Source organism: Eptesicus fuscus, chromosome 2 (assembly GCF_027574615.1).
Source record: "Eptesicus fuscus isolate TK198812 chromosome 2, DD_ASM_mEF_20220401, whole genome shotgun sequence".
NCBI lineage: Eukaryota > Metazoa > Chordata > Mammalia > Chiroptera > Vespertilionidae > Eptesicus > Eptesicus fuscus.
In genome coordinates this window covers 68,042,748-68,066,561 of record NC_072474.1, presented here as the reverse complement: position 1 = coordinate 68,066,561, position 23,814 = coordinate 68,042,748, and the positions used below count along the sequence as shown (strand labels likewise).

The 23,814-nt window shown below is 40.0% G+C and overlaps 1 protein-coding gene across 4 annotated transcripts in view; it reads left to right on the top strand.

Moving 5' to 3' along the window:
• Positions 1-23,814, top strand: part of MRPL1 (mitochondrial ribosomal protein L1) — a 65,045-nt gene that overhangs the window by 29,101 nt on the left and 12,130 nt on the right. For all 4 annotated transcript variants that reach the window (XM_028148406.2, XM_028148407.2, XM_054728068.1 and 1 more), the window contains one exon: positions 8,538-8,644. In XM_028148406.2, coding sequence (XP_028004207.2) covers positions 8,538-8,644 — 107 coding nt within the window. The remainder of the gene's footprint in view (positions 1-8,537; positions 8,645-23,814) is intronic.

Here is a 23,814-nt window from a genome sequence, read left to right as displayed (position 1 = left end):
TGCGCCACTAGTCTATATATATAAAAGCCTAGGTGACTGTTATGACCAAACGAACAGAACAACCAGTCGACCAGTTGCTATGACGTGCACTGACCACCAGGGGGCAGATGCTCAACGCAGTAGCTGCCCCCTGGTGGTCAGTGTGCTCCCAAAGCCAACCTCCCGTGGCCCCTCCCCCTGGACGGCCAACCTCCTGCAGTACCTCCCCCCTGGCTGGTCGGTCTCCCAATAGGCCTTGATCCTTGGCCAGGCTGAGGGACCCCACCCGTGCACGAATTCGTGCACTGGGCTTCTAGTTTATAGATAAGAAAAACCATAAAGATACAGAAGACTTGAGTAATACTGTCAACAAATATGGCCTAATTAATATTTATAGAACACTTTCCCCAACAATAAAAAGTGTTGTTTGGTCTACACTTTTCAAGAGTACATGAAACTTTCACCAGGTTAGACCATTTATTGGGTTGTAAGGCAAGTCTTAATAAATTTATAAGTATTGAAATCATACAGACTGTGTTTGTTTAATCACAATAGTTAAATCAAATTAGGTAACCAAAAGAAGTATGAGAAATCTCCAAATACATTAAAATTAAAAAACCTATTTCTAGATAACTGATGGATCAAAGAAGAAATCCCAAGGTAAATTAGAAAATGTTTTGAACTGAATGACAATGAAAACACAACACATCAGAACTTGTGGGATGCAGCTAAAACAATAATGTAATGCATACATTATAATCTGTAAAGGGAAATTTATAGTTTTAAAGTCTAACAGAAAAGAAAAGTTTGACTTTCTTTGTTCTAAGCTTTAACCTTTAGAACCTAGGAACAAAGAAACAAATTAATAAAAAGAAAATAATAAGTAGAGTGGAAATCAATGACATAGCAAAAGGGTAAATAATAGAGAAAAGCAATGAAAGGAAAACTGATTCACTGAAAAGATCGATAAAATTGATAAATTTTAGCTGGACCGATTTCTTTAAAAGAGAGAACGCAGATTATCAAAATCAGGAATGAAAGGGGGACCTCAATACCAAACCCATAGACATTAAAAGATAATAAGGTGATATTATGAACAACTTTATGCCAATAAATGTGACAACTTACATGAAATGGGCAAATTCCATGAAAAATACAAATTTCCAAAAGTATCCAGAAGAAATGAAAATATCTAAATTGATCTGGATCAAGTAAAGAAATTGAATTAGTAAATTCTATTTTCCACAATGAAAAGTTCAGGCCCACATGACTTCTCACTGGTGAATTCTGTCCAACACTTAAGACAGAAATAATACCAATTCTTCACAACCTCTTTTTAAAAATAGTGGGAAAGGAACACTTAACAACTCATTAATGAGCTCAGTATTACCCTGGTATCAAAGCTAGACAAGGACATCACCAGAAAAGAAAACTTCAGATCAATATCCCTCATGAGCAGAAGCAAAAATTCTTAACAAAATTAAATCCTGCAGTATATATATGTATATATAAAGATTACTAAATCTTAACCAAGGAGATTTAGTCTAGGAATACAGTTAATTTAACATTTGTTGGACATCAATATAATAGGTCAACAGAATAAAGAATAGAGACTTTAAGATCATCTCAGTATATGAAAGAACTTGACAAAATCAAATACCCATTCATAGTAACTAGAATTATCAGAATACTAAAGGCCTGGTGCACGAATTTGTGCCTGGGTGGGGTCCCTAGGCCTGGCTGGTTGATTGGGGTCATCTCGCCTAGTCCGATTGGGGCCAGGCCAATCGGGGCCAGCTGGTGGGGAGAGGGGGACTGTAGAAGGTTGTCTGGCCAGCTTGCGGGGGGACTGTGGGAGGTTGGCCAGCTGACTGGAGAGAGGGACCACGGGATGTTGGCAGGCCACGGGAGGTTGGCTATGGGAGCTCACTGACCACCAGGGGGCAGCTCCTGTGCTGAGCGTCTGCCCCCTGGTAGTCACTGCTTGTCATAACGACTGGTCGTTCTGGTCGTAAAGGTTGCTTAGGCTTTTATATATATAGACTAGAGGCCCAATGCATGAAATTCGTGCCAGGGGGCGGGGGGAGTCCCCTCAGCCCAGCCTGTGCCCTGTCCAATCCGGGACCCCTTTGGGGGGGGGGACCTGTCATAATCTGGGACTGCTGACTCTTAACTGCTCACCTGCCTGCCTGCCTGATAGCCCCTAACTGCCCCCCCTGCCAGCCTGGTCACCCCTAACCGCCTCTGCCTGCCGGCCTGTTCGCCCTCAACTTGCCCCCCCTGCTGGCCTGGTTGCCCCATGCAGCCTGCTTTTCATTCATTTGGTCATCCCTCACTAACCCCCCTGCCAGCCTAGTCGCCCCATGCAACCTGCTGTTTGGTCGTTACTGTTACTGTGATGGTGTCCTGGACAATTTGCATATTCCTCTATTATTAGTATATATTAGGAATGGAAGTAAGCTACTTCATGTTGACAAAACACGTCTAGAAAAAAATCAGCTAATGTTATTCTTAATGAGGAGACCATTAAGACTGAATGCTTTCTACCTAAGGCCAGGAACAAGGCAAAGATCTCTGCTCTCATCACTTACATTCCACATTTTAACAAGTCAGAGGAATAAAGGGCATGCATATGGGAAAGGAAGAAATAAAAACTTTTTATTCCTAGGGAATATGACCATAAGATGTTCTAGAAAATGAATTCTAATAAGTGAATTTAGCGGGGTTACAAATACAAGATCAATACACAAAATCAACTGAATTTCTAGTACTAGCAATAGACAATTAAAATGAAATTTATAAAACAACTCCATTCACAAAGGCATAAAAATAAAATATGAATAAATTTAACGAGATGTACAAGACCTATTCAGAGAAAATTACTAAATGTTGCTGAAAGTTTAAGGAATACATAAATAAAGGGATATGTACCATGCCTATGGATTTGAAGTATAATATTGTTAAGATGGAGTTCTCCCCACATATTTCTATAGATTTAACGTAATCCTAATCAGACTCCCAGAAGGCTTTAAAAAGTTTTAAAGAATTTACAATCTCATTCTGATTTTTTTCATTTATTTATTTTATGTTAATCCTCACCTGAGGATATTTTTCCGTTGATTTCCAGAGAGAGTGGAAGCGGGGGGGGGGGGAAGAGAGACAGAGACAGAGAGACAGAGAGACAGAGAGACATCGGTATGAGAGAGACACATCAATTGGTTGCCTCCCGCACACACCCCAACCAGGGCCAGGTATCGAGCCTGCAACTGAGGTACGTGCCCTTGACTGGAATTGAACTCAGGACCCTTCAGTCCGCAGGCCGATGCTCTATCCATTGAGCCAAACCGGCCAGGGCTCATTCTGATATTAAAATGAAAAGACAAAGAACCTGGAATAGAAAAATGATTTTAAAAAGGAAGAACAAAATTCTTCAAAATTTTATTATCTGGTTTAAGATTTTACTAGAGAGCTATAGTAATCAAGAGAGTGTGGTATGGCATAAGGATGGATGTATATAAACTAGAGGCCCGGTGCACAAAATTCTTGCATGGGGTGGGAGGTGCCTCAGCCCGGCCTGCACCCTTTCCAATCCGGGACCCTTTGGGGGATGTCCGATTGTCTTCTCGCAATCTGGGACCGCTGGCTCCTAACCACTCACCTGCCTGCCTGCCTGATTGCCCCTAACCCCTCTGCCTGCCTGCCTGATCGCCCCTAACTGCCTCTTCCTCACCCCGCACCCAGGACCCAGAATTCCCTCCTCCGGCCGGTTGCAGGCACCCAGGACCCAGACTTCCCTCCCTTCGGCTGGCTGCAGGCACCCAGGACCCGGGCTGACTTCGCCCGGGCCGGCCGCAGCCATAGGGGACCACAGGGTGGGCGGCTTGTCCCTCTCCTGGACCACAGCCACAGACACTGGTGCCCGGGACTGCGGGGCGGGCGGCTTGTCCCTCTCCCAGGCCACAGCCACAGGCACTGGCGCCCGGGACTGCGGGGCGGGTGGCTTGTCCCTCTCCCGGGCCGTAGCCTGGCTGGTCCCCATTCCTCTCTCGCGAGCTCCTTTGTGCCTGGCTGGTCCCCACACCTCTCTCCCCAGTGTTGAGTGTCTGCATGAGGGAGTGACAACCATTTGCACATTAGCTCTTTATTATATAGGAGGATAAGCGTTGAGAGTTCAGAAATGACCCAACCCTAAAGGTCAACTTGGTCGACTTTTTTGTATCCTCACCGTAGGACTTGTATCCATTGATTCTACAGAGAGAGGAAGGGAGAAAGAGAAACATCAAACATCAATCGATTGCCTCCCCCTCATGCCCCTACCAGGATTTAACCCACAACCTGGGTATGTGCCCTAACTGGGAATCGAACCTGAGACCCTTCGGTACATGGGAAGACACTCTAACCAACTGAGCCACACCAGCCAGGTTAGGGTCAACTGGTGTTTGACAGAGGTACCAAAGTTACATAGAAAAGAATGGGTTTATCAATGAATGATGCTGAAATTACTGGGTATCCCTTCCCTCAAATCAAACACAAAAATTAATTCAAAATGGATCATAGTCCTAATTCTAAGGGCTAAAGCCATGAAATTGTAAAATAAAAATTTCTAGGAGAAAATCTTTATGACCTTGGATTAGGTAAGGATTTCTTAGGACACAAAAAGCACAAGCTATAGAAGAAAAAGTTGCTAAATTGGACTTTATCAAACTTAAAATCTTTACTCATGGAAAGACATCACTAAAAATGGAAAGACAAGCCACAGATTGGGGGAAAAATACTTGGCACACACATATCTAACAAAGGACTTGTATCCAGAATATATAAAGAACTCTTATAACTCAGTAAGAAGACTGTCTAATAGAATTTTAAAGAGAGGAGGCTAATGAATTAAACAGACACTATACAAAAGAATATATGCAGTTGGCCATTAAGAACATGAAATGATGCTCTCAACATGTTGGTCATTAGGCAAATGCAAATTCACATCAAGAGAAAGAGAGAGAAAAGGAAATATTTTAGGTCAAAGGAAGGTTGTTTGTGTTTGTTTTAGGATAGAACTGGCTTAACAACTCATACGTATCATTATCCCCAATCTCTCACTTGTTTTCTAGTTCTTCTAACTGTGTACAGTATCCCATCAGCAACTTCACTTCATTATATTTTAATACAGAACTACAGTGGTTCCCTTTCCTCATTAAGCCCTATTTTCCCCATTTCATTATCACTATAATATCACTGTGATATCAGACTCAAAATTATGAAGTAATTTGTTTGCTCATTCTTTCAGCATACATTTGTTATATTGTATTCCTTACTTTTTCTATATGTATCTATGATAAAATGGAATTTATATATTTGGCACAGTAAGAGGTTAACAACAGTAACTAATGATATAGAACATTTATAACAATATGTTGTATTAAAAGTTTATGTGAATGTGGTCTCTCTCTGATAATGGAGACAGCTATTAACTGTCTGACAGGCAGGTAGCATATACAGTGGGGGTGCGCTGGACAAAAGGATCACTCATGTCCCAGTGGGATGATGGTGTGAGGTTTCATCATGCTCCTTAGTACAGCATGCAATTTAAAACTTATGAATTTTTTATTTTTGTAATTTTTCATTTAATATTTTTGAACTGCAGTTAACCATGGATAACTGAAAGCATGGAAAGCCAAATGGTTGATAATGGGGGACTACTGCATTAGCATCTTACTGTTTGTTATTATAATATCTATCATACTATTTAGTACTCAGTTATATCAGAATGTGATACTAAGAAAAATCTATTTTTCAGTAGTTGTTGCTTCTGCACATCCCTTTTCTCCTAATTAGATTTAAAGCTCCTTGTGAGTAAAGTGCTCCTGAGCCATATGGAATGACTCAGATGATCCTTAGAAGTAATATATGCTGAGTGTATATTGTGCTTTCTATAGAATAAGGTTTTAAAAAAATTTTTTATTGGGGTGACATTGGTTAATAAAGTTATATAGGTTTCAGGTGTTCAATTTTATAGTACATCATCTGTATATTGTATTGTGTGTTTACTACCCAAAGTCAAGTCTCCTTTCATCACCATTTATCCACCCTTTACCTTCTCCGTCCCTCCCACCCTTTTCCTCTGATAATCACCATACTGGTATCTGTGTGTATGAGTTTTGTTTTTTGTTTAATCCCTTCATTTTTCCACCCAGCCCCGCCCCCTCCTCTCTAACAGCTGTCAGTTTGTTTTCTGTATCTGTGAGTCTGTTTCTGTTTTGTTCATTAGATTCCACATATAAGTGAAATCATATGGTACTTGTCTTTCTCTGACTGGCTTGTTGCAGTTAGCATAATACTCTCCAGGTCCATCCATGCTGTTGCAAAATGTAAGACTTACTTTTTTTATGGCCAAGTAGTATTCCATTATGTAAATGTACCACAACTTTCTTCTTCTTCTTTTTTTTTTTTAATATCTTTTTACTGAGGGAGAGAGAGAAACATCAATGATGAGAATCATTGATTGGCTCCTGCACGGCCCCTACTGGAGGTCCAGCCCACAACCTGGGCTTGTGCTCTTGACCGGAATTGAACCCAGGACCCTTCAGTCTTCAGGCCAACACTATCCACTATCACAGCTTTTTTATCCACTCATCTACTGATGGCCACTTGGGCTGCTTCCAAATCTTAGCTATTGTAAATGACACTGCAATGAACATAGGGGTGCATATATTCTTTTGAATCAATGTTTCAGTTTTCTTTGGATATATCCCCAGAAGTGGAATTGCTGGGTCATAAAGCTATTCCATTTTTAATTTTTTGCTTTCCACAGTGGCTGCACCATCTGTATTCCCACCAACAGTGTACAAGGGTTCCCTCTTCTCTGCATCCTTGCCAACACTTGTTTGTTGATTTATTGATGGTAGCTATTCTGGCAGGTGTGACGTGGTATCTCGTGGTTTTTATTTGCATTTCTCTGATGATTAGTGACATTGAGTATCTTTTCACATGCCTGTAGGCCATCAGAATGTCCTCTTTGAAGAAATGTCTATTCAGGTCCTTTGTCCATTTTCTTATAGTAATTGGATTGTTTGGGTTTTTTTTGGTGTTGAGTTGTGTAAGTTCTTTATAAATTTTAAATATTGACTTATCATGGGAAGAATTGCTGGAGTCACAGTGGTAGTAGTGTGTCTTTAATAGCACATTCCTTATTTTACTTCTTACCCTTCAAATAATTCACATTTTCTATGTACAAAATCAAAAAATTTTCAAGTTAATTATAGTATTGTAGAATATTAAAAATATGTATTTTTATGTAGTAAATTCAAGTTAAAATTTTAATGACTAATGATTAGGAAAATTAGTTTATGTTTGGAGTTTCCACTATGATCCTTTGAAAATTCTTATTTTTCTTTTACCTTGATTCTGTTTTTCTCCTTTCTATATTCAATTGCATCCTTTTTTTTTTTTTCTTCATGTTAAGGGATGACAAAGTGACATTAGAATCCAATAAATTAAGTTTTAATTCTTAACTTGTTTTTTATGCCAGCTTTGTACAGTAATGAGCTGTATCATTCACTATGATATTATTTCTGCTGCTAAATCTTGCTACTTTTCCTAGTTTCTACCTTTCTTTATGGTAAGGCAGGTCAGGTGAATTTTACACAAAGGTAGGTAAAATGTTCTTAAAAGATTTCAAGACTCCACTGTTACCTTTTATTATGGACTAGAGGCCTGATGCACGAAAATTCGTGCACGGGTAGGGTCCCTAGGCCTGGCCAGTGATCAGGGACTATTGGAGTCTTCCTTCCCCGGCTGCCGGCCAGGGTCTTCCTTTGTTCCGTGCTGCCCCTGGTGGTCAGCGCACATCATAGTGAGCGGTTGAACTCCTGGTGGGTCAAACTCCCGAGGGGACACTTTGTATATTAGCCTTTTATTATATTGGATTGTTTTACAGATTTTGTTTTAATTTGTCATTAGTGTTTCTAAAGTAGATAAGCAGCATAATTACACATACTTTTTTATTAGTTATCTATTACTGTGTAGCAATATTACCACAAAATTAGTGGCTTATAACAACACACATTTATTATCTCAGCTTCAGGGTCTTGGGCTTCAGTCAAGGTGTAGAGTAGAGCTGTGTTCTCATCTGTGACTGGGGAAGGATTCGCTTCTATATTCATGTGACTTTTTGGCAGAATTCAGTTCCTTTCAGGCTGCTGGACTGAGGGTCTCAGTTTCTTACCCTGTGGCCATCTTCATATGCACCTCATAACATTGCAGCTTGCTTCTTCACAGCCAGTAGGAGGAGAGTCTCCTCTAAGATAGGCATTGCAGTTCTATGTAATGTAATCATGTACACATAATCATCCTGTTGGTGAGAGCCAGTTGCAGGTCCCATCCACGCTCAAGGGGGGATTACACAAGGGCATAAACTCCAGGAACTGGGGCCACCCTGGAGTATCTCTGCCACAACTTATTTAGTATATATTAACATGAGATTAATGCTTTTCTTATTCATTAATTTTTGCTACTTGGTTAGATGGAATGATTAACTTTGGATATTTTATTTTTCTAACCAGATTCCATTGGCCGTGACATCCCCAAAATGCTTGAATTATTTAAAACTGGAATTGAAATTAATGTAGATGAAGAAAGGGAGAACTTTCTCTCGACCAAAATAGCAACAGTAAGTTAACAGTGGAAATTATTCAATAACCCTTTTATATTTTTTTGCTTAAGTGATTCATTAATAATTTATAACATATCAGTCCTTTGAACTTGTTCTTGTCACTAGCATTAGGAGTGGCACATAGATAATTTGTTTATTGATTGAACACATAAATTTTAATGGTACTATAGAATTTCTTCCTTCTGAGTTACGTGCTACCCACTGATATTTACTTGTACTTTGCCTTATTTCATTATCTATTCTGTATGTTATTTCTGTCCCCTAATAAAGTAGGGTCTAGATTTTATACTACTTTAATGGAATTGAGTAATTTCCTTTATTTTTATGAATTATTTCTGATTATCTCTGAATGGGTTTTAAAACTTTTTTGTCTATTTACAGAAGATGCTAGAAATCAATTTCCAAATCTACTTTTAAGAAACTACTATAGATCTGTCAAATTTTTATAGGATTATGTTTTTAAATACACAGCTATTTGCTAATATCTTTTTTTAAAATATATTTTTATTAATTTCAGAGAGGAAGGGAGAGGGAGAGAAAGATAGAAACATCAATGATGAGAGAAAATTATTGATCGGCTGCCTCCTGCACGCCCCCCACGGGGGATCGAGCCCGCAACTCGGGCATGTGCCCTTGACTAGAATCAAACCCAGGACCCTTCAGTCCGTAGGCTGACGCTCTTGTCTCCTGAGCCAAACCAGCTAGGACCGCTAATATCTTTTTTATATTAAAGAATCTCTAAAATATCTATGTAATGTAATTTTATTTTGTGCAATAACTATAGGGATAATAGTAATATTGATAGCAAATTTTAAATTGCCTACCAAGTGCCAGGCACCATTCTAAACATTTTTTATGTATTGTATCTTTTAATCCTTAAACCTGTGAGAGGTAAATTATCCCCATTTTATAGATGAAGGCATGGAAGCCCAGGGAGGTTCAATACTTTTTCCAAGGTCCCATAGCTAGTATAAGGCAGAATAGGTATTTGAATCTTGGCAGTCTCCTCCAGAGTGCAGGCTCTTTACCTCTGTACCATTCAGCCTCATGGCTGGAATTACGTGAATAGCTGTTATTCTTCCTCCCATCCTACTCCTAAGAGGAATTATGCATTATAGCCAACAGGTAGTAGTCCAAGCTAATTGAACTGTGTCCACTGTAGATAATCAGAGATGTAGAAAAAGTGCTCTGATAGTTTTATGGAAGGAAAACTTGCTTTATAAAGGGGCAAAGCAGGTTTAATCCAGTCAGGGATTGGGAAACCGCTCATTGCCATCATTACCATCAAAGCTCAGCTCCAGTTCATTTGGCTTTGACCTCTGCCAGAACCTGATGTAGGAATTTCCTTATTCCCCAAAGGCCCTTGGCAGTGCTTCTTGTTTCTTAGGGATGACAACATTGTAATGTAAAAAAAAAAAAAGAAATACAAATTTTAAGAGAATATTCTGGAGCTATAGTGACATGGGTTTGAATACCAGTACTGCTACTTAAGGAATGGCAGACTTTAAACAAGTGTCTTAATGTTGTTGTGTCTCACATTTCCTCATCCATAAAACTTATATGGTAATACCTGTTTCACAATGTGGTTTTAAAGATTAAGTAAAATTTTAAAATGGTAGCAGCTATTGTCGTTACTCTTTTGGTTGGACTTTTGGGGGCTATAGAATATCTTTATAAAACTCTTTACAGCTAGATTTTTTTCTTTTTAAGTAATGTTTTCAGTATATTCAATAGTTAGTAGTTTATATAGATCCAGACTTAGAGTATACTAAGCCATGGCATCTTATTTATTCTTTTCAACAAATACTATAATGATTAAGACATGGGCTTCAGCTCAGCCAGTGTGGCACAGTAGTTGAGCATTGACCTATGAACCAGGAGGTCAGAGTTTGATTCCCGGTCAGGGCACATGCCCAGTTGCAGCTCAATACCCAGTATGGGGCATGCAGGAGGCAGCTGATCAATGATTCTCTCTCATCATTGATGTTTCTGTCTCTCTTTCCCTCACCCTTTCTCTCTGAAATCAATAAAAATATACTAAAAAAAAAAAAAAAAAAAAGACATGGGCTTCAGATCAGACTCCCTGGATCTTTTAGAGATATAATCCTATATAATAAAAGCCTAATATGCAAATTGACTGAACAGCAGAACCGCCAGAGGAACAACCGGTCGCTATGATGCACACTGATCACCAGGGGACAGACGCTCAATGCAGGAGCTGCTCCCAGCCCGCAGAGGGAGGCGACAGGTGGCAGCAGTAGGGGGAGTGGGGGGGCGCGGGTCCAGCGAGTGAGTGTTGCCAGGCCGGCCAAGGCGGGTGGCAGCGGGAGCCCCTCGATCACCCCGCCGGTCTCCCCAACGATCGACCCTGATCACTGGCCAGGCCTAGGGACCCTACCCGTGCATGAATTTCGTGCACTGGGCCTCTAGTAATTTTTATAATGAAAAACAACTTATTCTGTGTGTTTAAAGTGAACCTTTTTGAATACTACTTAAATATTGTAGTATAATAATGGGTTTTAGATTCATACTGTCTCTTCAAATCCTAGTTCCAGATTAGAACTCTGCCACCTTGCTCTCTGAGTTTCAGTTTCCCCCCATGCCCTGTATATGGAAAATGAAGTTAATAGTGATACGGACTTTCTAGGCGAGGAAGGGGTAGATAAAATGACATGGTAACTATCAAAGACTTTCTAGGTTGAAATGGAGTTAATAGGAACCTGATTTATCCTCCTTCTAAAGCAATTAACATTACCTTGATATCAAAACCAGACCAAAATGAGAAAAGGGTAGTCCAATATCATTCATGAACATAGATGTTAAAATTATAAAATCAATAATAAAACAATTCCCTTTTAAAAATCAGCAAAAGATTTGAACACACCTTACCACGGTGTGACAAACACATGACAGACACATTGGAAGATGCTCAACATTATTAGTCATTAAAGAAATACAAATTAAAATCACAGTGACATATCATTATATATTCACTGGAATAACTAAAATTAAAAAGACTATGACAAGTGTTGATGAGGACATGGAGGGACTGGAATGCTCATAACACTACTGTGGGAATGTAAAATGATGCTGCCATCTGTTTGGCAAACAGTTTGGCAGTTTAAGAAGCTTAACATCCACCTCTTATATGATTCCACTATTCCACTTTTAGATAGTTACTCAGGAGAGATGAAAACATATCTCCATAAAAAAACTTGTAAACAAATGCTTATATCAAGAGTTATTTGTAATAGCTACATATCTAGTGAAATATGAATTATAAATAAACTTTGTTAGATTTTTATAAAATTATTATTTTTTTAAATCCTCACTCAAGGATGTTTTTCCATTGATTTTTTAGACAGAGTGAAAGGGAGGGAGGAGGGAGGTGGGAGGAAGGAGAGAGGGAGAGAGATGTGAAAGAGACACATCGATTGGTTGCCTCCCGCATACTCCCTGACTGAGCCTGCAACCTAAGTACATGCCCCTGACCGAGAATTGAACCTGGACCCTTCAGTCCATGGGCCAATGCTCTTAACCACTGAGCCAAACTGGCCAGGGCTATCTATATATATGAAAGCCTAAGTGACCGACCGACCTGTCGACTGGTCACTATGATGTGCACTGACCACCAGAGGGCAGATGCTCAACACAGGGCTGCCCCCTGGTGGTCAGTGCACTCCCGCTCAGCTGACCTATGGGTGCCAGACGCAGGGCTCATGGCTGGCAAGCGCAGCTGCGGTGGCACAAGCAGCACCTACCAGGCGGTGGCAGGCACAGCGGGGCCAGGATGAGTGGGAGCAGCGTGGTGCCTGGCCCAGACTCAGGCTCCTCCCCGGCTCCCTGCCACTTCACACACTACTATATCCTTTGGAGGATGTTGGGCTGAAACCGGCAGTCCAACATCCCCCGAGGGGTCCTGAATTGCATGTGGGCACGGGCCAGGCTGAGGGACCCCACCGGTGCATGAATCCATGCACCAGGCCTCTAGTATCTCTATAATAGAATATTCTTCAGAAATTAAAAGAAACTACTCGCCGAAACCGGTTTGGCTCAGTGGATAGAGCGTCGGCCTGCGGACTCAAGGGTCCCAGGTTCGATTCCGGTCAAGGGCATGTAGCTTGGTTGCGGGCACGTCCCCAGTAGGGGGTGTGCAGACGGCAGCTGATCGATGTTTCTCTCTCATCGATGTTTCTAACTCTCTATCCCTCTCTCTTCCTCTCTGTAAAAAATCAATAAAATATATTTGAAAAAAAAAGAAAAAAAAAAAGAAACTACTGATGCATGCTTTAACATGGATGAACTTAAAAATAATTATGCAGAGTGAAAGAAGCCAGACAAAAAGGATTGCATATTGTATGATTCTATTTATATAAAATTCTGGCAAATGCAAAATAATGTATAGTGACAGACAGAAAGCAGATCAATAGTTGCCTTGGGGACAAAGGTGGGAAGGAGAGATTAGGAAGAAGAGGGTAGGAATTTTGAGGATCAGTGACATGTTTGTTATCCTGACTGGTAATGGTTTCATGAGTGTGTACATAGTTAACATATTAACACTTTAATATGTGTATGTATGTGTGTGTGTGTGTGTGTGTGTGTGTGTATATATATATATATATATATATATATATATATATATATATATATTATGGACTTCGGAGAGGAAAAGAGAGGGAGAGAGAAAAAGAATCATTGATCAGCTGCCTCCTGCACGCCCCTTACTGGGTATCGATCCCACAACCCAGGCATGTGCCCTTGACCAGAATCGAACCCAGGACACTTCAGTCCACAAGCTGACACTCTATCCACTGAGCCAAACTGGCTGTGGCAATATATTAACACTTTAAAGATGTGCAGCAGATCCCATGGGATACTATTTGGCAATAAATAGGAACAAACTATAGATACATGCTATGTTGTGGATGAACCTCAAAAACATTATGCTTAGTGAAAGACACCAGACACAGAAATCACTTACTGTGTGCTACTATTTATATGAAATATCCAAAAAAGATGTGTTGTTTTTTTTTTTAAGACAAAAAGTATATTAGTGGTTACCTGGGGTGGCAGCAGGAAGAAACAGGCAGAACAGTAAATGTGCATAAGTCATATTGGGTTGATGAAGATGTTTTAAAACTGCTTGCTGGTGATGATTGCCCAACTTGGTAAACTTATTAAAAAATAATTGAATTGTAAATTAGAAAATGGTGAATAATATGAAATGCAAAATATGCCTCAATAAAACTGTTAAAAATATGCAGTAAGGAATACCTCAATAAAGTTGTTTAAAAAGGAATAAAAATCTGTTTACCATTGTATAGAATACAGTATAACTATTCCATAGAAATACTGGTTTTAATTATCAGAGATAACAGATTTTTGAAAAAAAGATTTCAAAGCAAAGTAACATAGTTTTCCTAAACGTTTCATATTTCCAAGAGTGATGTTACTCTTATTATATAGTTGGAAATACTGAAGCTGTTTGTTGTTGCCACCTGTGTATTATTAGAATTGGATTGGGGATGAATATGCAGATGAAAGGCCATTGACAGCATCACAGTCCTCATTTAGGGAGAGTTCCTCCTCATTTTGGATACAAAATGGGTATCAAGATCAGGGTCAAGAAACTATAGCCCAAATCCAATTGTGGCTCATTTTCTTATAGTCTGTGAACTAAAAATGGCCTTTACCGTTTAAATGGTTGTAAACAGCAAAACAAAACAAAGAATTTTCTACAGAGATCATATGAGGCACACAAAGCCTAAAGTATTTAACCTTTTGCACTCGGATGTCGAGTGTGACTCGACACGGTTAGCATTAGAATAAAGGAATCGAGAAAAAAGCAAGCGAGTGCAAAGGGTTAATATGTGACTCTTTAGGGAAAAAGGTTTGTTGACCCCTAATCTAGAAAGATGGGTTTTGGGAGAGCAAAATGTATTTTTTTTTAATTTAATAAATCTTTATTGTTCAGATTATTACAATTGTTCTTCTTTTCCCCCATAGCTCCCCTCCACCTGGTTCCCACCCCACCCTCTGCCCTTAACCCTCCCACTGTCCTCATCCATAGGTGTACGATTTTTGTCCAGTCTCTTCCCGCACACCCCACACCCCTTTCCCCCCGAGAATTGTCAGTCCACTCCCTTTCTATGCCCCTGATTCTATTCTATTCACCAGTTTACTCTGTTCATCAGATTTTTTATTCACTTGATTTTTAGATTCACTTGTTGATAGATATGTATTTGTTGTTCATAATTTTTATCTTTACCTTTTTTTTCTTCTTCCTCTTCTTAAAGAATATCTTTCAGCATTTCATATAATACTGGTTTGGTGGTGATGAACTCCTTTAGCTTTTTCTTATCTGTGAATCTCTTTATCTGCCCTTCAATTCTGAATGATAGCTTTGCTGGGTGGAGTAATCTTGGTTGTAGGTTCTTGCTATTCATCACTTTGAATATTTCTTGCCACTCCCATCTGGCCTGCATAGTTTCTGTTGAGAAATCAGCTGACAGTCGTATGGGTGCTCCCTTGTAGGTAACTAACTGTTTTTCTCTTGCTGCTTTTAATATTCTCTCTTTGTCTTTTGCTCTTGGCATTTTAATTATGATGTATCTTGGTGTGGTCCTCTTTGGATTCCTTTTGTTTGGGGTTCTGTGCGCTTCCTGGACTTGTAAGTCTATTTCTTTCACCAGGTGGGGGAAGTTTTCTGTCATTATTTCTTCAAATAGGTTTTCAGTGTCTTGCTCTCTCTCTTCTTCTGGCACCCCCATAATTCTGATGTTGGTATGCTTGAAGTTGTCCCAGAGGCTTCTTACACTATCTTCAACTTTCTAAGTTCTCTTCTCTTCTTGCTTCTCTGGAGGAGTGTACTTTGCCTCTTTGTATTCCAAACTTTGACTTGATTCTTGCATTCCTCTAGTCTGCTGTTGGGTCTCTGTATAATATTTTTTATTTCAGTCAGTGTATGCTTAATTTCTAGTTGGTCCTTTTTCATATCCTCAAGGGTCTCGCTAAATTTATTGGCCTTTTCTAGAAAATTCTTGAAAAACCTTATAACCATAGTTTTGAACTCTATATCCAGTCGTTTGCTTTCCTCCATTTCTTTCATTTGTGATCTGTTTCTTTGTCTCCGCATTTTGGCTGCTTCCCTGAGTTGATAGAGTGGCTTTGTGTGCTAGGTGTCCTATAGGGCCCCGTGGCGCAGCCTCCCCAGTTACCTGAGGTGGACACTCTTGGTGCACCCCTTTGTGTGCTGTGTGCACAGTCTTGTTATAGTTAAGCCTTGATTGTTGTTGGTATCACTGGGAGGAATTGACCTCCAGGCCAATTGGCTGTGAGGATCAGCTGTGTCTACTGGGAGAACTTCTGTGCTGGAGACACCCTTATGAGACAAGACTTGCAAAAGCCTCTGTGCTCAGCTTGGATGGGGCGGAGCAGACAGCATTGGTTTCCCGTCAGCCCTGCCCTAATAGGCCCCTGGGTCTCAGTGTCCCGTGGTAATCGCTGCAAGCACCTCTGAGAGAAAGCCGCCCTCGAGTTCCTCCCGCTGCCAGACAGTCCAGTTTCTCCCCAAATGAGTCTGGGTGCCCAGAGTCTCACCTGTAACTGGAGTTCAGTGCTGTCGGGAGCTTTTGTCTCCCTCCCGCTTGAGAAAGCCAGCCGCGTACTCAGTTGCTCGCCCTCTCAGCGTGCACGCCTCGGTACCTCTGCCTTCCACAGGTCCTCTGAGTCTCAGTGTGCTTTTCTCTTTCCTGACAGTCCAGTTTCTCCCCGTATGAGTCTGGGTCCCCAGAGTCTTGCCCAGAACTGTAGTTCAGCACAGTCAGGAGCTTTTGTCTCCCTCCCAATTGAGAAAGCCAGCCGTGCACTCAGTTGCCAGTCCTCTCTGCGCGTGTCTCAGTGCCTCTGCCTCTGCAGCTCCTCTGAGTCTCAGTGTGCCTTTCTCTTTCCTTCTAGTTGTAGAATTTCCACTCAGCCAGCCTTCCTGTGGTTCTGGATGATGTCTGTTTTGTCTTTTAGTTGTAGTTTTGATATTGTTGTGCGAGGCAGCAGTTTAGGTGTTTACCTATGCCGCCATCTTGGTTTCTCCAAAATGTATTAATTTTGTGTTTTCTTTTACCTGTACAAGAGAGACTGTCTTAACTTTACTTAAATCATCTTGGTGTTCCTTGTTATGGTTCTAGAGCAGGGGTCCTCAAACTTTTTAAACAGGGGCCCAGTTCACTGTCCTTCAGGCCGTTGGAGGGCCGGACTATAGTTTAAAAAAAACTGTGAACAAATTCCTATGCACACTGCACATATCTTATTTTGAAGTAAAAAAACAAAAGGGGAAAAACACCCGCATGTGGCCCGCGGGCCATAGTTTGAGGACGCCTGTTCTAGAGTCTGCACTGCCACATTGCTTCACGATTCATATCTACTTTTGATGTAATGTGAAACTGATGTTGAGTAGTTTAAGCTGGTTTTTCTTCTGTATCAAAGTGATAAATACAATCAGTTGAATGATCTTATATAGTTATCTGATTTTAGGATTAGCATCTTGAGTATGAGAACCAAGCCACTTGTGATGCCTTTGTCTATCAGAACTGTACTAATGTGTTAGAGCCACTGTCCAACATTTGTGAGTAGTACTTGTGGGTAAATGGGTTTCGTTTTTCTTTCCTACCATTTGTACCTATACTTTACATGTTCATGAAATTGGTTACGTGTACATGCAAATGCTTATGTCAGCGAGAATGTCATTCAGAGGATAATGTTGGACATCGTGCAGACAGAACAGTTTGGTTTTGGAATATTTTATTTTTTAGTCAATTATATTGCTATCATGTAATCAATATTTCTCGTCATGAAGAATGAATTGGTTGGGATAAAATAAGTTGCTAAATGGCCAGATTTAAGGGAAGGATCTTAAAGCATAAAACTAAAAATAAAGGTTTACAGGGGAGTAGAAACACATTTTTACAACTGGACCCTAACCTTTTTTTTTTTTTTTTTTAATCCTCACCTGAGTATAGAGAGTGGAAGAGAGAGGGAAAGACAGAACTATGGATATGAGAGAAAAACATGGATTGGTTGCCTCCTGCACGCAGAGGACCAGGGCCTGAGCCTGAGCCGGGGAGGAGCCTGCAACCGAGGTACGTGCCCTTGACCAGAATCGAACCCTGGACCCTTCAGTCCACTCTATCCATTGAGCCAAACTGGCTAGGGCCCTAGTTTTTTTTTTTTTTTTTTTTTTAATTTATGACTCTTTCCATGAAATAGAAATGAACTAAGGTAGATTCTTTAAAAAAAAAAAAAAATGAAGCTGAAATATAATATGAACCTGTCCAGTATATATATTCTAAGTAGCAGTTTCATTTCAGATAATAATTAAATAACTTTAAAGTGATTTATCTGAGTTTATAATATAGAAAACAACATAACAGTCATAATTTTACTGCCTAGATAACTCTATTGGCATTTAAAATTTTTCAAATTGATATATGTACTTGGTTAAATTAGTAGCTTAAAAATTCTAAGGTGAACATTACTATTGTTTTCTTAGGATAAAATCTTCTTCTGTTCTACTTCTTAAAATTTTAAGTTTCTTCATCTGTCATCCATTCTTAATACTTTCTTTTCAAATATTCTTAGGCCTGACCTGATTCTCTACCTCTCTCTTTTTTTCTGTGTGGGGTCCTGTGACTCCGTTTACTGTGCACCCCTGCTGATTTGCCTCTGCCATGATTCACTGTTTACTAGTGCCTACTAAATGGAATTGACAAGAGCCATGTTCATAGAAGGTGGACTGCTTGTAAAATTGAAGTGTTCACAAACAGATTGCCTGGCATCTGCTAACTATGGAAAATAAAGCCTTTCTACACAGTGTTTGGGACTGATATTTTTTCTAACCCAGGATCTCTAGAGATTTTTAATATATCGTATATATTTTAAAAATTTATTCTTATTTGTTGACTTTGCTTAAATTTTATTCTCTGAATAGGAAAAATTATTAGCTCACTTATAATACTAGGTGTACCGGTTAATAATAGTGGATTTTGTAATCAAAGAAAACACAGTAATCTCAAGAGAAACATCAAAAGTATTTCAGTCAAAGTAATGTCCATCGCTAGCTACACATTTCCCCATCTTTCAGGTAATTTGTGGATACCTTCCCAATAGAACTTTTCTTGCTTTGAGGCAAACCATTCAGAGACCCAATTTTCCACTTCTTTCTATGTTTTGAAGTGCTGCTCAGAAAGTGTCTTGCCATCGATCAGAACAAGTGGTAATCTGAAGGAGCAAGGTCTGGTGAATACAGCGGGTGGGTTAATACTTCCCAGGCAGGATCTTTTAACGTGTCTTTAACTGGTTTTGAAGTGTGTGATGGTGCATCATCATGAAGCAAAATTACTTTGCCATGTCTTCTGGCACATTCTGGTCGTTTCATGATCAAAGCGTGGTTCATATTGATTATTTGTTGTCAGTAGCGATCAGTATTAACTGTTTCACCTGGTTTTAGAAGCTCATAATACACCACACCTTCCTGATCCCACCAAACACAGAGCATTGTCTTCTTTCCGAAGCGATTTGGCCTTGCAGTTGATGTTGATGGTTGATCTGGATCAACCCATGATTTTGTGCATTTGGGATTCTCAAAATAAATCCACTTTTCATTGCCAGTCACAATTTAATGCAAAAAAGACTTTCTAGCTGTTGAAGCAACATTTTACTGATGATTTTTTGGTTTTCCATTTGTCTTTGGTTCAGTTGATGTGGCACCCATTTTCCTTCCTTTAAAATCTTTCCCATTGCTTGTAAACGATCAGAAATTGTTTGCTGAGCAACGTTTAATCTTTCTGCAAGTTGTTTTTGAGTTTGACACACATCTTCATCCAATAATGCTTGTAATTGTTGGCCTTCAAACTTTTTCGGTTGACCTGGATGTTCTTTGTCTTTCACATCAAAATCATCACTTTTAAAGCATTTAAACCAGCGTTCACAAGTATCTTGAGATGGAGCATGTTCACCATAAGCTTCCTGAAGTATTCAGCAGCACTTTTCTTCAAAATAAAGTAATGAATTATAACTTCCCACAAATGCTCTTTCTTTTGGCATGAAATTTGACATTTTTAAGTGTAAAAATATTTATGATGTTAACACCTTCAGCAAATTTGACATATGAAGTTTTGAAGCTTGTCAATACAACAAAATGGCATAACATCAAATCACATATATATCAACATATGTGTAACTCCATCTATTGAAAAAATTCCGCATTATTAACCAATACACCTAGTATAGCCTAAAAAAGAAAAACAAAAACAACCAAATTAATGTTCAAGTTCTGAATTTGTGCCAGGCACAATGTAATGCAAAATAGAATAAGACCTTTTTTTTTTTTTGTAATTTAATAAATCTTTATTGTTCAGATTATTATAATTGTTTCTCCTTCTTTTCCCCCATATCTCCCCTCCACCCGGTTCCCACCCCCCCCCCCTCTGCCTTTACCTCCCCCCGGCTGTCCTTATCCATAGGTGTATGATTTTTGTCCAGTCTCTTCCTGTACCCCCCACACAGACACCCCTTTCCCCCTGAGAATTATCAATCCACTCCCATTCTATGCCTCTGATTCTATTATGTTCACCAGTTTATTCTTTTCCTCAGATTTTTAATTCACTTGACTTTTAGATTCACTTGTTGGTAGATATGTATTTGTTGTTCATAATTTTTATCTTTACTTTTTTCTTCTTTTTCCTCTTTTTAAAGAATACCTTTCAGCATTTCATATAATACTGGTTTGGTGGTGATGAACTCCTTTAGCTTTTTCTTATCTGTGAAGCTCTTTATCTTCCCTTCAATTCTGAATGATAACTTTGCTGGGTAGAGTAGTCTTGGTTGTAGTTTCTTGCTATTCATCACTTTGAATATTTCTTGCCACTCCCGTCTGGCCTGCATAGTTTCTGTTGAGAAATCAGCTGATAATTGTATGGGTGCTCCCTTGTAGGTAACTGTTTTTCTCTTGCTGCTTGTAAGATTCTCTCTTTGTCTTTTGCCCTTGGCATTTTAATTATGATGTGTCTTGGTGTGGTCCTCTTTGGATTCTTTTTGTTTGGGGTTCTGTGTGCTTCCTGAACTTGTAAGTCTATTTCTTTCACCAGGTGGGGGAAGTTTCCTGTCATTATTTCTTCAAATAGGTTTTCAGTGTCTTGCTCTCTCTCTTCTTCTGGCACCCCCATAGTTCTGATGTTGGTATGCTTGAAGTTGTCCCAGAGGCTTCTTACACTATCTTCAACTTTCTAAGTTCTCTTCTCTTCTTGCTTCTCTGGAGGAGTGTCCTTTGCCTCTTTGTATTACACATCTTTGACTTGATTCTTGCGTTCCTCTAGTCTGCTCTTGGGTCTCTGTATAATATTCTTTATTTCAGTCAATGTATGTTTAATTTCTAGTTGGTCCTTTTTCATATCCTCGAGGGTCGCATTAAATTTATTGGCCTTTTCCATGAAATTCTTGAAAAACCTTATAACTGTGGTTTTGAACTCTATGTCCATTCGTTTGTTCTCCTCCATTTCGTTCGTTTGTGATCTGTTTCCTTGCCTCCTCATTTTCGCTGCTTCCCTGAGTTGGTAGGGTAGCTTTGTGTACTAGGTGTCCTATTGATTCAACGGGTCAGCCTCCCAGTTACCTGAGGTGGACACTCTTGGTGTACCCCTTTGTGGACTGTGTGTACAGCCTTGTTGTAGTTAAGTCTTGATTGTTGTTGGTGTCACTGGGAGGAATTGACCTCCAGGCCAATTGGCTGTGAGGACCCGCTGTGTCTATAACAGAAGAATTGCTGTGCTGGAGACACGTTTATGGGGCAGGACTTGTTCCAGTGGGGATTTGGTGCTCACTGAGTCTGCCTCTTCATTGTGTCCCTTATGAGAGTGGTTGAAATCTGGTGTCGTCTCACACCAACCACTAGATACACTAGTGACTGGATCTCCAATGGGGTGCAGGTCAGCTACTGTGTGAGGCCACCCAGCAGGAGCTACAGCAAGAACTACAGTTTTCTCCTCCTTGCTTGGGCGGTTTTGGAGCAGTCTGACTGGAGATGCAGTTTATTTGGTTAAGCTTCCACAGAACGGGCCATTTATATGTAAAAGCTGCTGTGTGAAGCCTGGGCAGGTTTGTAGAATGTGCGGGACGGGGTCTCAGGGCGTCACTAGGCTAGGGCGTGGCAAATGGCGATGGCTGCCATCAGCCTTCTCTGCTATTCCGCATTTCCAAGTCCCTGCGTCCTGCGCTCCAGTGCAGTAAAGAATGATTACTGGGCGCACCTCTGCAAAAAAGTCACTCTCACTTTCCGACCCGATGGCTGAGAGTCCAGCTTCTCCCCGTAGGTGTCTGGGTTCCCCGCGTGTCCCAGAAACTGGATTTCAGAGTGATCGGGAGCTTGTCTCCCTTCAGGTTGAAAAACCGTATGCCCAGTCACCCGCCACCAGCCCGATTCGCGCGCCTCCGTACCTCAGCTTTTCAGCGTTTGTGCTCCTTTCTCTTCTTAGTTGTAAATCTTCCACTCAGCCAGCTTTCCCGTGGTTCTGGATGGTAGACGTTTTGTCTTTTAGTTGTAGTTTTGAAATTGTTGTGCGAGGCGGCAGTTGAGTTGTTTACCTTTGCTGCCATCTTGGTTCTCTGAAGACCTTTTTTCTTAAGAAAAATATATGTGGTAGAGGAGCTACATATGGAAATAAATTATATAAAAACATGATAATAGAAATATATATAAGATAGAAGGAAATTGCAGAAAAGAAGCAATGATTGATGTGTAATTATGCCATGGAGTAGGTCAAGGACTATTTCTAGGAGGAGTTTGAAAATATACAGCAGGTAAATTAAGGGTCATATTCATATTTTAAAATAATATGTAAGATAATAAATGGGCTACTATACATTTATATTGGTTCAGGTGTTTTAAAGGGACCAAATAACAGTGGCTTAATTATGACAAAGTTTGAGCTGGTGAGCAGCTCGGAGCTATTCTTCACAGAGTTAAACAGGGATCAAGGTTCTCCCTCCCTCCCGCCTTCTCTCTCTCTCTCTCTCTCTCTCTCTCTCTCTCTCTCTCTCTCTCTCTCTCTCTCTCTCTCTCTGCCGTTTCCTAGGGTATTTTATTCTTTATAGATGAATCTTGCTGCTACCAAGTCTGACTTGTAGCCAGTGTGGAGGAGGCAAGAAAAGGTAGACAGCAACCAGCTTTCTTTCAAGCATATGAGTCATTGGCTTCATCACTTCTGCTCCCGTCCCATGGTCCAGAGTTAGTCATGTAGCTTAGCTGAAAGTCTGTGCTATCTAGTATCTATCTAGATGCTCATGTGCCCAGTTAAAACTTTATTTAATAGAAGAGGGGAGCCCTAGCAGGTTTGGCTTAGTGGATAGAGTGTTGGCCTGTGGACGAAGGGTCCTGGGTTCGATTTCGGTCAAGGGCACATGCCCGGGTTACAGGCTCCATCCCCAATAGGAGGTGTGCAGGAGGTAGCCGATCAATGATTCTCTGTCATCATTGATGTTTCTATTTCTCCCTTTCTGAAATCAATACAAATATATTTAAGAAAATAATAAACGAAGAGGGGAGGCACTGGCCAGGTGGCTCATTTGGTTATGGGTTTGATTCCCATCAGGGCACATGAATGCATGAATAACCAGAACAACAAATGGATGTTTCTCTCTCTCTTCCCCCTTCCCCCCCGCCTTCCTCTCTCAAAATCAGTAAATTAAAAAAATAAAAATGAGGGGATAGATTTGGGAGACAATTAAGGTTTTGCCACAATTGAGGAGGAGCCAAGAAACCTAAAAGAATAAAAAAATAAAAGGTAGGAATTTTTGTTCATTTGTTTATTGCTGTACCCCCAGTTCCTAGAATAGTGCCTGGCAAATAGTAGGTGCTCAATACATAATTGTTGAATGAATGAAGGTACAAATAATCAAAAGCTACTGCCAATGGAAGATCAGTTAGAAATTACTGAGATACTGTTATACATAATATATAGTGAATCAGTGTTTTGTTTTCTAAAAATTTGACTGATTTACAATAAACTTTTCAAGCAATCCTTATGGAGTAAGTAATATAGAAAGTGAAAATTTTAATTTCTGGAATTTCACAAAATGAGAGTCAGAATTATCCTATCCTCTATTTATTATGGAAATAC